Source organism: Melanotaenia boesemani, chromosome 21 (genome assembly GCF_017639745.1).
Source record: "Melanotaenia boesemani isolate fMelBoe1 chromosome 21, fMelBoe1.pri, whole genome shotgun sequence".
NCBI classification, from domain to species: Eukaryota; Metazoa; Chordata; class Actinopteri; order Atheriniformes; family Melanotaeniidae; genus Melanotaenia; species Melanotaenia boesemani.
Genome location: NC_055702.1, coordinates 18,197,723 through 18,212,863, shown reverse-complemented (window position 1 = coordinate 18,212,863; position 15,141 = coordinate 18,197,723). Strand labels below are relative to the sequence as shown.

The window sequence follows — 15,141 nt, the reverse complement described above, 5'->3', positions numbered from 1 at the left end:
GCTAATGAAGGCCACCACTGGAAACAACACTTGTGACATTTTCCCATTTTACCTCCTCCTCATGGTCCCGGACAGTCTGCACAAGGGAAACAAGTGGATCCCCAAAAGTTGCCTTAAAGAGGCAAACATCTGAACATCGACTGCACCCACTCTCCATACAGAAGTTAATGAAAGAGCAAATGGAGCTCATCGGGTTGCAAGATAAGTGTCAATGTCGCCACATTATCGAATACCCTCAGCCAGAACAAAATTAACTCGTCCCATTCTCTTGAAACCCAGCGATTATCTTTGACAGTCTAATTCCACCAACACAGTGTACTCAATGATCCATCATGTGTATTTGAACACAGCTTCATTAGGCGCAGACAGACCGTGCATGGCTCTGCGAAGGCGTGAAAAAGAGGTGAAAGCAAGAAGGTTGTGAGTCTGACACTTTCAAGTCTGCCATCTCTAATCAGAACACTGCTGCATAGGAATGACCCCCTACTTACTCCCTATGAATCTACAATGCACTGGAGGTTTGCCTCTCTCTCCATCTCCATCCAACACAAGCACCCACACACATTCATGTGCCTTGAACTGGTAGACAGTACGCTTTGACAGAAAATGTGATTCATTATGGATGTCACCGCTGTCCTGTCAAGTTACATTACAGAGGAGAGGATATCTTGCAACACGCTATATTATTTGACATGGGCTTGGCAGTGATGTGATGATGTTTCAAACTCTGTCTCATTTAACATGACACCATAAAATAGTTGCCTGGCTTCAAATCCCCCTTACCAAATGTAATTTTTGGTATACATGAGGTTACAGACCCATGTTTGGCTTTAAATCACTCGTGTGAAAGACTGTGAGGTATGCAACTCTATCCAATATTGATGAAATTCATCAATTATGAATGGGATGTATGGTGGTTCCCAAGCTGTGAGAGCAAACATTATGCAGCATTATCATTCAGTACAACCTCTTACAATCACTGCTGTTCTTTTGCATTAACTGATCTAAACGCGCTCCTTTCTCTTATCAGGCTTTCTTTGTAAACAAAACAAAGACTAAACAGCAGGTTTTCTTTTAGAATATCATGCTTTTAAATGATTATTGTGAGGCAGCCTGCTTTATTTTTACATTGGCCTTCCTGTTTTTATACTGAGCTACTTCAGATGCCAGCACATCACACGCTGCCCAAGGTCCTAATCTGTCTCTGTTCATCTTCATCACACTAGTACATCAGTTGCAGGTGCACTGCAAATTTAAAGCAACAACCAGAAAACCCATAAGCACATTGCTGTCCGATTCATTCGTTTTAACATCCATTTCAGCTTCTCTCCTGTCCTCACACACCTAGCTAATGTTCTTACCTTCTTCCCCCAGCTTGACATCCAGGTCGTCCAAGGAGTTGGCTGAGTCCCCCTCCTCCAAAGAGAGCCTTCCAAACAGGCTGCCAGCCATGCTGAACACCTCACAACGGGGCACACACACCCTCAGTAACACACCCAGCACTGTATCAGAGGCAGTCTGAGAGATCTCCTCTTCCTATCTGTCACCGATTCTTTCCTCTTTCTGCCAAAACAGCTCCTCGTTCTCGCCTCCCTTTCCACCTGCTCTTGATGTGAATGTGCAGAGGCTACGCCTGGCTGAGCGCCTCCTCCTCTGCATGAATGAAAGGAGACGAGCGAGGTGCATGAGTAAAGAAAAGGAGGTGGAGGAACTGGGAAGAAGGAAAGGGAGGGAAGTATGATGCCTTCTCTGGGAGGAGGCAGGGAGCCTCCCCCCCCCCCCCTTGCATGGGTCAACTTGGGAAAAGAGCAGCAGAGGGTTGGCTTATCAGAAGGAGGAGTGGTGAAGGAGGTGAGCAGAGTTACTGTCTTCTATTACTAGTTTTAAAACTTATTTTCACACTGAAAAAAAATGGTGACATAATTCTTCACTTGGAAAGGGTGCAATCTGCATTCAGGTCTACATCAAACCAGTTCAGAGTAGTTATGGATGTTTTTCTGCCCCAGCACTTATTGACAGTGATGTCAACATAATCAGGTGGAAAGGCTCATTTTTGATTAATGTGTTGCACTCAGGATTTCATGGGAGAACCAAACCCTGTATAAGAGGTGTCTCTAATCTGGACATAGTCATTCAATTGGAGATTCTGTTATGTAGCTCTGCAGACAAACACATAGTCTTTCTGATGGACTGTACTACCTTTTAAAAACCAGCAGGAGAGTGATCAGTAAATAGCTGTTAATAAATGAAAAAGTGAGCTTTGCCTATTACTGCACTCTGAGTGCAATGTCGTGTTTACATCACTTCCAACCCGAAACCGAAGATGCACTGAAGGCAACATGTTGATGTTATCGTCTGTTTCACTAAGAGGTTTTTTGTTCAGTTTGAAAGAGCCTTAAACAAATAGCGCTTATTGAAAAATCTATATTTGAGCTTTTAGTTCATGAGCTGAAAGAATATACATCAGAGCTACTGAGATAAAAAAAAATAGACTGTTTCAAACATAAACTGAGCCTTGTTTGCAAGTCTGAAGTCAAAGTATCTCTGCTTTTCAAATCTAAAGAAAAGAAAAAGACATGAACTGATATGGAGAAATAGTTTACTGCCTGTTACTAAAAATGCCAGTCATCTGTTCTCAGAAATCCCTCTGCTTGGTGTACAGATCAGGACTGTGACTAACTAACTGACAGATCACTCTATGCACATTTTGTCTAACCAAGGAAGTCCTTTTCCTCATTCCAGAAGCCGACTGCAGGAATTTATTATCCCACGATAAAATAGTTTAAGGCTTTCAGTTCTAGATTTAGCACTGTTTTAAAAAGATGCCGAGACTAATTTCCCAGACATCTGGTCATGCTGGTTTGTTCCTTTATGTCTCTGTTCCTCAGAACTGAGTGAAGAGGAAGTACAAAGACGAATGGCTAAGTGCCAGTGTTAGTTTAATGCGAGCAAATTTTTGGACCTGTTTCAAGAAATATAACTCTAGCAACATATCATACTTTTACTTTGATATCAATGTTATATCAAACAGTGTGATGCTAAATCTGACTTGGACTCCGGCAGTCCTGCAGAAATGTTGGCTGAGGATGTCTAGCCTTATGTTGTTGTCTTGGACAAAAGAAGGCCCATATTATCATCATGGGATTGGCTTTATAAACCAGTTTATTGCAGATGGTCTCAAAGCAGAGGTCTATGCAGAACAGAGAAATGAAAATTCCTTTAGCTACAAATCAGTTTTATAGAAAATTAACTGCCACCATTAAATATTCACATCCAAAGAAAGTTTAACTAGAAAAAAATCTTGATAAGACTCCTGCTGCATCGACTGTCAAGTGTTAAATAAGTTACAATATCCTAAATTAGCATCTGTTTGGAAGTCTATACATGTTTGCGCACACAGCTGTGTCTATTTTTACTGAGTGTGGATTAAACATCCATTTGTGCTCAAGTTCAAACCTTCAAAGTATACAACAGTAAATCCTTCGAGGCATGACTGATCTAAGACAGGAGTTTTAGGGCTCCATTAGCCAGCTCATTAAGTCACATTAGAAGGTAGGAGATACACGTCGTGAGTGCCAACCATTCAGTCTCTCCTTCTACTTTTCTCCCTCTGTCTCGCTCTCTGTCTCAGACACACAAACACACACCTAGATGGGCTTACTGTAGTGTGATTATACCTACCAGAGTCAGAGCAGGATGTTGCCACAGGCATTTTAAAGATTGGCTCCTCCCAGTATCCTCTACAAAACTTGTTCGGTCCTCTGCAATGAAAAGGAGAAGAGCAGACTGTGACTATAAATGTAAAAAACTCTTTAAAAAGGTCAAATTCAAGCCAGAACAAGTTATGTTATTAGATTCAGACCTTAAATTCAACACAGAAATAAGGAAAGTCCTAATCTCAACAAAGAACAGTCAATGGACTGACCAACGCAGAAGATTCCCATTATATCAAAACCGCCTCCCACACATGACAGCTAACTTCATTAACGTCTATAAATAGAGCAGCCAGTTGCTCTGGTAACATCCAGTTTTAACCCTCACGTCTGTTGGGAATACAATCAACAACAGTTGGAAAGATGGAGTGAATGGGCGAATGAGTGGGCAGACCAGCAAACATCAGCTTAGTGAGGATCTCCATTAAATCTAATTGATCTATTCAACAACAGGGCAGCAAGAAAACGTAACAAGTTTCACAAGGCCATAAAATAAAAGTGTAAGTATCTGCTTTCCTGTGATCTAAAACGAGCTCTCTGTGTCATGGGAACTATGAAATATGCAACATGAAGAGCTAAAACCAGTGTAGGAAGCAGAAACATAAACAAAACAACCGATGAGTGTGGGGGTTTGCAGAGAAACATGGTGGAAATATAACAAGAGCAGAAAGGTGAGACAGCTGTGAAGCAGTAAGGCTGTGGCTGTGTGGAAACATGAGCAGGAATACAGAGAGAAGAACAATGGAGAGGGGGAGAAGAGTGTGTCTGATGGGAGAGAGAGAGAGAGAGAGAGAGAGAGACCACTGTAACCAAGGATGCTAATTCCCAGTTGCCATGACAATGGCTATCCACAGTGAAAACGGTGCTGTGGTAGTCAAAACCGAGCAAAGTCACCACAGGGTCACGGTGTGTAAATGTGTGTGACAACATAAGAACCCTGCTTCATCCTCGCCATCCTCTGCATATGAGAAATGATCAGGCAGGAGTGACGGGAACATTTACTGCATTATAAATGCTTTCTGTCTGCCTTCCAAACTTATTTATTTATATGTCATCTTCTTCATGGATTCACATTAATCTTTTACTTCTACTGAGCAAATATTTTTTTCTAAACTGGTTTCTGGGCAACATTTTTAATTAAAACAGATCATTCATGTAGTCTTTTATAATCCTCTCAGTCATCAGTGAACACAAATATAAAAAATGTCTTTGAGCTATGTAATTTTATTCATCTGATTATCACTGCAGAGATAAAACTCAATATTTTTATGCCTGAGCATCTCATCGGCATATCCGAGAGCACTAATTGAGGGTTTTACTTTATTAGCTTTTTAATAACATCCCGCTGGCTAATTTGGCTGACTTCCAAGTCATATTTTATTATAATCCAAAATATATTATAACTGCTGTATTAGTAGGTTAGCATCTTCCATGTGGAAATGATTCATGCAGATAATCTAATTCAGGATTATACAGTTCTGGTTTTTGAGAGCCACTGTCCTGCAGGTTTTAGCTGTTTCCCTGTTTATATTCACCTGGCTCAAAAAATAGCTGGATAACAGGCTTGTGCAGAACCTGGAAACATGGCATTGGGGAGAATCTGGTGTGCTGAAGCAGGAAAACAAGTAAAAGCTGCAGGACAGTGGCCTTCAAGGACTGGAGTTAAAGAAACATGCTGTAATTTGTGCCAGTTAAAGAAAGACTGTAACTAATGTTTCTTTTTGAAACTAGAATTTACAGTTGTTCCCTAAATGCCTCACATGCAGAACATAGGTAGTTGTGAAGTGCAAGGTGCAAATCACACAAAACAGAAATGTTTTTTGTGCTTTGCAGACTTAATGCTAACTGGTGCAGCTGGGAGAGCTTGACAAAAGCAGAAAAAACAGAAACACATAACATCACATTTATTTCTGCACTTTGACACATTTCCACTAAGTTTTAATCAGACTGGATGTAATTTCAATCCAATATGCACACAACTATGATGATACTCCTTTAATTAGTATTTTTGGGAGACAGAAAACATGCCTGAGTTTCCATTTTAACCTAACAAAACTAAAACAAGACTTCCTGTTTTGAATTTGAGTCACTTTCTTTTAACAAAGATCGACTGAAAAACAATCATAAGAAACTAAATCATTGTTAGACTACAGACAAAGGTTTTAAGATTGTAATACAGTTGATTGGATTGCTCTTTCAACAACTACTTACATCCATGAGCTTTATGCAGCCCCACGTTATGCAGCCAAGCTTAAAGCAGTTCCAATGCTGCTGATGCAGCTTGGATTGTCTCCTGAGTAGTTCCACATGCCTGACTCTGATGTGGCACTGTGTGACTTTTGATGCTCTGAAAAGGTTTTCTTGCAGCCAAATTTAAGGTGATTTCAAGAGGCTTGTTGTGAGGTCTCAGGAGATTTTGGCTTATTGAAAATTTGTACAACTGTCATGCAATCATTAGCTCACTGGCCATGCCATGTGCTCTGATCCTGCTAATTTTTTTTGTTTGTATGTTGTTGTTTTTTTGGTTTTTTTTGCTTATCTATGATTAGCTTTATGTTTTTGGCCCGTTTTATAACTTTTGATCTAATGCATCATTGTTGGGGACAGTTATTAAAAGCTCTAAATGGTTTGTCGCTAATGTGCACTCCTTTATGCAAGTGGAAAGGACCTGGGGCCTTTGTAAAGCTTTGATAAACATTAATAAGGTTCTTAACACTGCATGTCAGTCCCCAAGTCTTATCCAGGGTATCTTGTGTTCATGCTGTGAAAAGACAGAGCTTGTTAAATGTATGCTAAAGCCATACAGCTGTGGAGCTCTGTCATGGAATGGAGCTGGCCTTGCAAACTGTTAGAGAGTGTGCATGACATCCCAGATTTTTTCACTCTTGCTCTGCTTTTATGTCACAGAGGAGGTAAAATTGTTGGTAATTAGTGCCATTTTCTTGGAGAAATGCCACTAACATTTAACCAGTCTGCTTTTCTGTTGCAGAAGGAAAAGACCCTGCAGTTGTGGAACTTGTGGGTCAGTCTGCACAGAAATACTGTACCTCATGTATCTAATTCTTGCTGCTCTATGAGTAATTTCCCCTCTGTCTCCATTAGTCAGCTCACACACCCAAACAGACACACACACATTTACACAAATCTCCATCTTTTTCACTGTATAGCAGGAAGGAAGCAGCTCAATAACACAGCTGCTGTGACATCACATTTGCAGACCTGCTATCATCTCTGCAGCATCTATTGAAGCAAGAGGCCAGCTGCATGTGTTGGGGTCTTTTGTGTCATCTGTGAGCTCAGAGAGCTATAATTCTATTTCTATACTTTGTAACACACTTTAAAAAACATATTTTTAGTGTGACAACATACACATTTTTACCCAAATGTTACACAGCGAATAATGACGAAGAACAATTACAAAAGTCAAAGCTTAGAAGACTTAAATATAACCCTTAAACTTAAGGAAATAAAGGATTTTAGAGCCAGTAAACTATTTTATCATATCCACAAATAATGCATCTGTATATCCATTTCCTTTCTGATAATGCTTGCAGACATGTTCAACATCTAAGTACATTTTTGTCCTGGAGCAGTGACACAAGCAGTGGCTCAGGTGTTTGCATGCTAAGTGTAAAACGTCTTGGGCTGTTCTCACACTGACGCTGCATTAAAACCTGTGAACGTGCTCATGCATACACACACACACATGTGCCAGCAACCAAACAAGTCTTAATCCACACATACATGCTGGCGTCAGGCCTAAAAATAACCCCGTGCTCCCACAGGTTCAGCTCCTCTCATTACTTTACCAGGGAAAACTGTCGTATCCAAGACAACCGTGAGGAGCTCTCTGCCTTTTTTCTTCTTTCCCCAGCGCTTTGCCATGGCAACAAGGCAAAATGTGTAAAATAATAATAATTTTGAGCAAAAACTGGGTCTATTAAAAGGTCTGCGCAATGCTTTTGTATTAATTAGCTTTTTTATCTGAGGAAATGTTCTATAACAGCATCATTTTCCATGGTTACTGCACAGACAAATAAATCAATTTTGTTTCTTTCTGTTCATCATTAAAAACACATTAAAATTAATGAGAATCTTGATTGTAAATCTACAATTCATAATGAAGGGCATCATCAACTCAAAATGTGGTTTAAGGTGATCAATTCAAACTTTTGGTGCCATTGCAATGCAGCTGAAGTTACTGACATGTCTTTTTTGTTTCTTTATTGGACAAACTTATTGTAAAAATATTGTGTTGTGAACTCAGCATGTTTGGTCATCTCTGCTGTCAAATTGTATTTAAAACTAAACAAAAATTCAAGCATTTCATTCACTTCTGCCATTTGGAATATTCACACTATAAATGCCTCAACCAATCAAATCAGTGTACGGAGATTTTGTGAGGGAGAGGATGCATTAAAGAGCAGGTTAAAGTTGCAGAGTGCCACCTGGCTGAATGATTTTTTTTTTTTTTTAAAGGTGCACATGTAAAACAGCATGGCTGCTGACTAAAGAGCATGGAAACAAACACACACGTGGACAAAATTGTTGGTACCCTTCGGTTAATCAAAGAAAAACTCACAATGGTCACAGAAATCTGACAAAAGTAATAATAAGTAAAAAGTCTATAAAATTTAACCATTGAAAGTCAGACATTGCTTTTCAACCAGGCTTCAACAGAATTATTTAAAAAAATAAACTCATGAAACAGGCCTGGACAAAAATGATGGTGCCCCTTGAAAAGACTGAAAATAATGTGACCAAAGGGACATGTTAATACAAGCTGTGTCCACTAATTAGCATCACATATGTCTACAATCCTGTAATCAGTCAGTGGGCCTATATATAGGGCTACAGGTAGTTACCAATAATTTTGTCCACATGTGTATACCTGAGGTAGGTGCAGGTTGAGCTTAAGGTTGCAAAGATGCATCAACTTAAGGGGATTTTAAAAAATCTAACCATAAATTATTAACCATCAATTAACAGCTTTTGAACACACTTTTCATGTCAGTCATGAGTCTATGTATCGAGTCATATTTTTCATTTAATTTAGAATTATTTTCAGTATCTCGCATTAATAGAAATGTTTAAAATTCTATTTAACTATTTGGAATTATAATTAAATGTCAATTTAAAAAATTAAATAAACATGTAAAAAGTAAGAAAATTTGTGTTTAGTTGATTATTTCTCTCCTTTAACAACAGCAATGAGTATTGTAATATGTTGTTGGAATTAGTCATCTTCATAACGAGGTATAACTTTGAGAGATGCTTCTGTGGAATGAGCAACACCGCTAAACGTGTGGGTAGTGACTGTAAAAATCCCCTGCAATATTCTCCTATTTTACATATCCTTACAAGTTATACCTCATTGTAAAGGTGACTAATCAGGCTTTCCAGTGATGTATAATACAACACCGTTTGGTATTATTAAAGGGGAGAAATTATCGGCCAAACACAAACTTTCTTACTTTTTGTGATTCAGACGGTAATTAGAACTTAATGCATCACTGACGGGTGAAAGGACTGCGGCAACGAGCCATGAGCTACCCAAAGGGAGCGTTTTTACAGAGTTCATTCAAGGATCTTTGTTCTTTTCTTTCTGAGATGACAGCTTTATCAGAATGAGGAATGATAATCTCAGTGTTTCAATTCAATTAATTACAAAGCAAGTCAGCATTTTTTCACTTACACATCAGCATTCCCATTCATTCACTAATGGCATTTAAAATAAAGGTAGTTATAAAAATGTTGAACAGAGTATAGTTATTTTTCACTGATAAATATAAGCAAGGCTTCCTTTCATCCATCCTGTGGAGGATGTGAACATATGTCCCAAATTTCATTTCAAAGCATCCAAATCGGATGAATTACACACACGTCACCCTCGTGGTGGTGCCACGGGATGAGTCAGGGGATCAATAAAATCTAAATTTCCACACCTCGTTTCTCACATTTCCAGCTGTGAGAGCACAACTCCAGCTCAGAATCACCTGCTGTGAGCCATAAGTGTGAAGAGAAGCTGCATGAAAAGCCTGAACCAAACTGTCCACACATTCTCCAGAAAGGCTCTGAAAACAGCTGCTAAGATATCTCAAAGTGAAAAGGAAAAGATTTACTTCCTGGGCTGCTATGAAACATCAGATAAATACCACAGTCATACATCCTTTGTGGACTCTGGTTCTATGATCCATATTTAATAATAATCCATCTAATCCTTACTGAAATATTTTAAGCCAACATTGGCATCCCTGGAGCCATGTCACTGGGGAGGCTAAAAAAAAAAAAACAAGATATTCCATGATCTTTTTATGAATGACACCAGGATGGTGGAGAACAGACGCTGAAGCCATTACAGATAATTCTCCAAGTGGAAACAAGTATGGATGAGCCCTACTACTAAATCCTTCCTCTAAGCCAGCTACAGTTGATTAGAACTCCGGCTGGATGCGGTAATTAATCACTCAGCTTGTCAAAGCACTGAAACTCAACAGTGTCATGGCCAGCCACCACCGAGAGGGTTCTTATTAAGAGTACTCTGAGTGTGACATGAAACAACTTCTTGAGTATAATAGGATCTGCCCAGGAGTCGCACAGGGATAGCGCTTTGAATCTTTGTATTAATTTAATTTGGACTACTTTGAAGTTGGAGTCCAGTAAAAACATCGTTACTTTTAAAATAATTTAAATAAGAAAAAAATGTGATAGTAGTTTGAGTACAAGTTGTATTGTGTATTTTTTATACAGCTTCACTTCTGCCTCAGACAGTAGACGCTTTATTTTGCCACATGGTGCTGCAAACAAGACTTTTTTCTAACACACCACAGACCGTGTTGCTACAAGACAATCTGAAGTTGACAAAGTGTAAATAAGGTTTAAGCTGTTTAGACGATTAAGAAATTTGATCTTCTGGTAGCAGTGTTTTGAGCTGTTTTAGCTTTAGCTTGCCTGCCGGAAATCATCTGATTCTCCAAACTGATAGTGCTCTGCAGGTCATACATAAAAAAATAAATTAAATAATAATCATTTAAAAGAAATTTAAAAGCTCTTTAGTTTTCATCTGTTTTTCCTTTAATGCTTGTATGCCAAAACTCCCCATTAAGAAAAAGCAGCCTTTCAGATGAGAGGTGAAACATCTTTAAATACATAAATTAAAAAAAACTTATTGAGAACATATAAGATACACTCATATTAACGTCTACACAAACCCAAAAGTCTCTAATTTATCTCATTTCTTAAAGGGTGGTATAATTAGAAATGTGTCTCACATTTCATGTTCTTGAATGTAAATGAACCATTACCACACAGCAGGATTGGGACAAACTAGGTCATTCTCATATTTTAATGTAATTACACTCCTTGGAAGGAATGAAACTAAAATTTGCATTTGATTCTGTTTTACTTTGAAAATAATAAATGTTCGGAATATGACTAAAAAATTTATTTTCAAATGTAAAAAATTAACCAACAAGCACTCACAGGTAGGCCTATGTTTATCTGTCTTTAACATTACAAGGTGCTTTGGAAGTCTAAATATTACGTTCAACACGTTAGCACGTGCCTTTCTGGTGGTCCACGAGCGCTCTAACTGAAGTACATCCCCATGGTGTGTGGGCATGCGCAAAAGCAACGAACAGGTGCACAACGTCCACGTCTTTGTTACTGTTTCTACGCTAAAGTGCCTCCCAGCCGACATTAATTTTGCGGGTCGTCGGTGCCGCAGTTGTGGTTACTTGTCACGACTGTTGCGCAAGTGAAAATTAGCCAGAGGCCAATGAGGCTAGCTTGTGGTTGCTGGTGGAGAAAAATAAGACGAACCCGTAATAGAGTCCTCCCATCGAGATGCGGACAGTAGCTCTGCTATTAGGTGTAAATGTAGTTTTACGTTGAGTTCTTATGAACAGATATTTAACAGCTGGCTGAATTAACACATTTTTATGGAGCAGTGGCTGCATTTAACAGTAGCCACCGCGCGTTTAAAGAAGGTGGAATACATTGTTTGCTTTATTATTTCTACATACATTAAAACCCCGCGTTTCGCAGGTGAAAAGCAGCTTTATGCTGAGGCGCTCACCTGCCCGGTCACCTTTATCCGGATGCCTCCTCCTCCTCCTCTTTCTCAGAGATGCAGCGAGTCTGAGATATCAACACTGGTCTCCTCTCAGGTGTTGAAGCGCGGCGGGGTCTCGCTTGCTCTGTGCATCCACTTTGACGCCAACAGCAACCCACACAAAAGCTATCTTTACCTTACGGCTCGCGCACTATTACAAATTGATCCATTGATCGAAAAAAAAAACAGTTGGCTGAGTACTGTGTGCGCCTTTCTTGGATAGATGTCCAGTTGAGGTAATGGATGTCAAACGCGTCTTTTCGGTGTTGTAGCCTTGTGTGAAGTTGAAGCCTGTCTGCTGGCGACGGTATGAACCCATGCAGTGCGCATCTTGGTGATATAGTGACATCTAGTGGAAGTATGCGTAACTGCAGTTATTTGAATACATAAATCAAAGAAAGACCAATAGAAAGAGTTTGTCTTATGTAAGTTTTTTTTTACCACTTAAATCTTTATTGTAAATAGATTGTTTTTTTTTGTTACAAATTATTTACATTTTTTTTGACAAAAGAACAAATTACATACAGACACTAATAAAAGCAGACAAACAGAGAGAACAAGATTTGCATGCACATTACATAATTAAATATATAAGGTCAGTCCAATGTGCAGTGCAGGTTGTCACTTGCGAATGGTTTTGATTGGTGTTAAATAAAAGGATTGGGTGGCTGGGGGTGGGGGGTTGGGGTTTAGATCAGCATTGGGCTAATTTACCACGAATCAACATAGTCAGAGCTGTAAGAGAAAGAGAGAAAAAAACAGTTAAATCACTTGAAATACATCTACTTAATTCATGCCAATATGGGACAGATTAGGAGCTCAAGTGCAGCAGTGCTTTTGAGAGTGTATTAGATCAATATTGGCAGGGCTATGTGTTAATTCATTTTAGGTGCTTAAGTTAAACCATCTTTCTTTAACTGTAATGACAAACTAGTCATGGCTATGGGATTTTAAATGATTCATGGATGTTGGTCAATAAACTGTCGTATCACTGTCGGGTATCTGGTGTCCTTCCTCCAGAAGAAGAATACCAGACATGTTTTCTCACCTTGGTTCAGCATCTTGGTTCGAATCTGCACCGAACAGCAGCCAAGCCACCGCCTGCTCTGGGGATGATCTCTTCCCATACCTGTAGAAAATAAAACCCCTGCATGTAATGACTGCAATCTAACATCAATGAGAGTCTCCATCCAACCTCCTCAGCTTTATAGAGTGCTCTAGTGTGACCCCATCAACCTTGCAATGAATTACAACTGTTGGAAATCTTTTTTTCCCCTTGGAATCATCAAACTGTCAACAAGGCAGGTTAACCGTGTACACCCTGTTGAGTCTTTGTGTTTCTCCTCGCAATCTCTTACTGCCCAATCACAAATCAGATGTGCAATTACCTGACAAAAAGGGATTTTCAAGTTCACTGCCCAGTGGTCATCACAGTCTCTTCTAAAATTGGTCTTTTGACAAGTTAACTTGTTGTTTCTGAATAGTACAAAGTGCCCCATTTTGAGGCACGAGGGTCTACAAAGTGGAGCACTCAGACATTTCAGTGTAATGACACATCCAGCTGCTTTAATCGCAGAAGAGGCTAGTTAAAGCAGAGACTATACTCAGCCTCCATCAAAAGAAAATTACACAACCAGATCTCTCGGAAGCTACCACTGTGTGAGTTTTAAATAATCTGTTATTACTTTGTCTTTACTCCAAGTAAGAAGCAAAAAGAAATGTTTTAGATCTTACAGGCTTTAGCTGGTCTGAAGCCAGGCTACTGAGTCTCTGTTCTTTCATAAAATGCAATTAACCATGTTAAACCAAGAGTGTTTATTGCCTTGAAAAGCATCATCTGGAAAACTTCGTTTCAGGGTGTTAAATGGCCCTTATGAAGTCATACCAAAAACAGGAGGGCTCCGTGCTCCATGTTTATCCTGGCAAACTTGTCCTTGAGCCATGAGATAGGAGCTAATTGGAGAATTAATCGCACAAACTTGATTAAGCTCCGAAGTTGCTACACAGTCAATGCGCACTGTTTGAATCTGGTCATACATCACTGCTCTTTTCTAAATCATTGTAAATGTACTTAGGTTAAAATAAAGACAGTTCAGAGGGGGTTAAGTGAAGCTCCTTGACTTACCTCTGTCTGGTAATGAGGTTGACATAATGCCTGACAGCTGCGTGGTATTTGGCCCACTCCTCCGGTGAGGCGTTGCTCCCGGGGCTCTCCGGTTTGGGGGGGTACGCGTCCGCAAAGCTGCTCAAACACAGCAGAATGCAAACGAATGCTGCGAACATCACCCAAGATCTCAGCATTTTGGCCATCTGAGGAGAGAGGAGGACAAAAAGGCTTAGTTTCCCTCTGAGGATAAACTTTCTTAAAAGAAAAAAATCGAAATAATTTAAGTTCAGTTTTACATAACGTGGAGTAATGAAGATGATGTTTGCCAAAAGTTAACGGGGGGTCTTAAATGTTTTTCCAAAAATCGATATTCAACAGAGTAAAACAAAGTAAGAAGACTTACTGTTTGACTTGTCTCCTGATGCTTTCACCTCAGTGGTGCCCCTGTCCTGTTGCTCTCCTCTCACTTCACAGGATTATATATTGTGGGAAGGATACCTGATGCGCACTGAGTAACACTTAACCACACCCCTCTCTGTAAGGACCGGCGCGTAAACGGGTACTTGTGTCTATTTAAAAAAAAAAAAAAAAAAAAAAAAAAAAAAAACTGGTGGACCGGCGTGGACCTCAACTCTACTGATATGGTTTCTATATTGGACACTTTTAGTTCAACTTGTAAGTTTATTTGAAATAAAAAGCCATGGAGAAAAAAAATCAGATGATAATTCATAGGAATAATTCCATTTACAAATAATAATAATAATAATAATAATAATAATAATCATCATCATTCTCTGTACCGCTTGGTCCATGACGGGTTAACAGCATTAACAGGTGAGAGGCAGGGTACACCCTGGACAGGTCACCAGTCCATCGCAGGGCCAACACATAGGGGACAAACAACCAGTCACACTCGCAGGGAGAATTTAGAGTCCTCAGTTAACCTAACATGCATGTCTTTGGACGGTGGGAGGAAGCCGGAGTACCCGGAGAGAACCCGCGCATACACGGGGAGAACATGCAAACTCCACAGAAAGGCCACTGCCCTCAAGGTCCGAACCTCCCCCCAGCCGAGATTTGAACCAGCGACCTTCTTGCTGTGACGTTGCGGTACTAACCACCACACAACTTCAAATAATAATGAGCAAATAATTTGAAATACAGATAAGAAAAATCCTGCTGGATTTGACATGGTTTCAGCACCATGG

The 15,141-nt window shown here is 39.6% G+C and overlaps 2 protein-coding genes across 4 annotated transcripts in view; both read right to left on the bottom strand.

The window, feature by feature from the left end:
* mpp2b (membrane palmitoylated protein 2b) overlaps window positions 1-12,127 on the bottom strand; it is a 36,171-nt gene extending 24,044 nt beyond the window's left edge. For 2 of the 3 annotated variants that reach the window (XM_041974184.1, XM_041974185.1), the window contains exons 1-2: window positions 3,682-3,765; window positions 1,362-1,653 (exon numbers count right to left, since the gene is read on the bottom strand). In XM_041974184.1, coding sequence (XP_041830118.1) covers window positions 1,362-1,452 — 91 coding nt within the window. In that variant the 5' untranslated portion in view covers window positions 1,453-1,653; window positions 3,682-3,765. Of the gene's footprint in view, window positions 1-1,361; window positions 1,654-3,681; window positions 3,766-11,790 lie in introns of those variants that run through there. The other variant, XM_041974186.1, reaches the window with a different exon arrangement.
* A 155-nt stretch (window positions 12,128-12,282) lies between these two features.
* On the bottom strand, window positions 12,283-14,682 carry pyyb (peptide YYb). The gene is made up of 4 exons (XM_041974114.1): window positions 14,337-14,682; window positions 13,952-14,136; window positions 12,875-12,955; window positions 12,283-12,561 (listed from the first exon to the last, which is right to left on the bottom strand). The coding sequence occupies exons 2-4, from the start codon at window positions 14,134-14,136 to the stop codon at window positions 12,537-12,539; spliced, it is 291 nt and encodes a 96-aa protein (XP_041830048.1). The 5' UTR covers window positions 14,337-14,682; the 3' UTR covers window positions 12,283-12,536.
* Window positions 14,683-15,141: the final 459 nt, after the last annotated feature.

Excerpts from the sequence above, each read along its gene's own strand:
- pyyb (XM_041974114.1), bottom strand. The coding sequence starts at position 14,136 with ATGGCCAAAATGCTGAGATCTTGGGTGATGTTCGCAGCATTCGTTTGC. Across the intron at positions 12,956-13,951 it reads AACCTCATTACCAGACAGAG|GTATGGGAAGAGATCATCCC; the intron begins GTAAGTCAAGGA and ends TATTTTCTACAG. Across the intron at positions 12,562-12,874 it reads AACCAAGATGCTGAACCAAG|CTCTGACTATGTTGATTCGT; the intron begins GTGAGAAAACAT and ends TTTCTCTTACAG.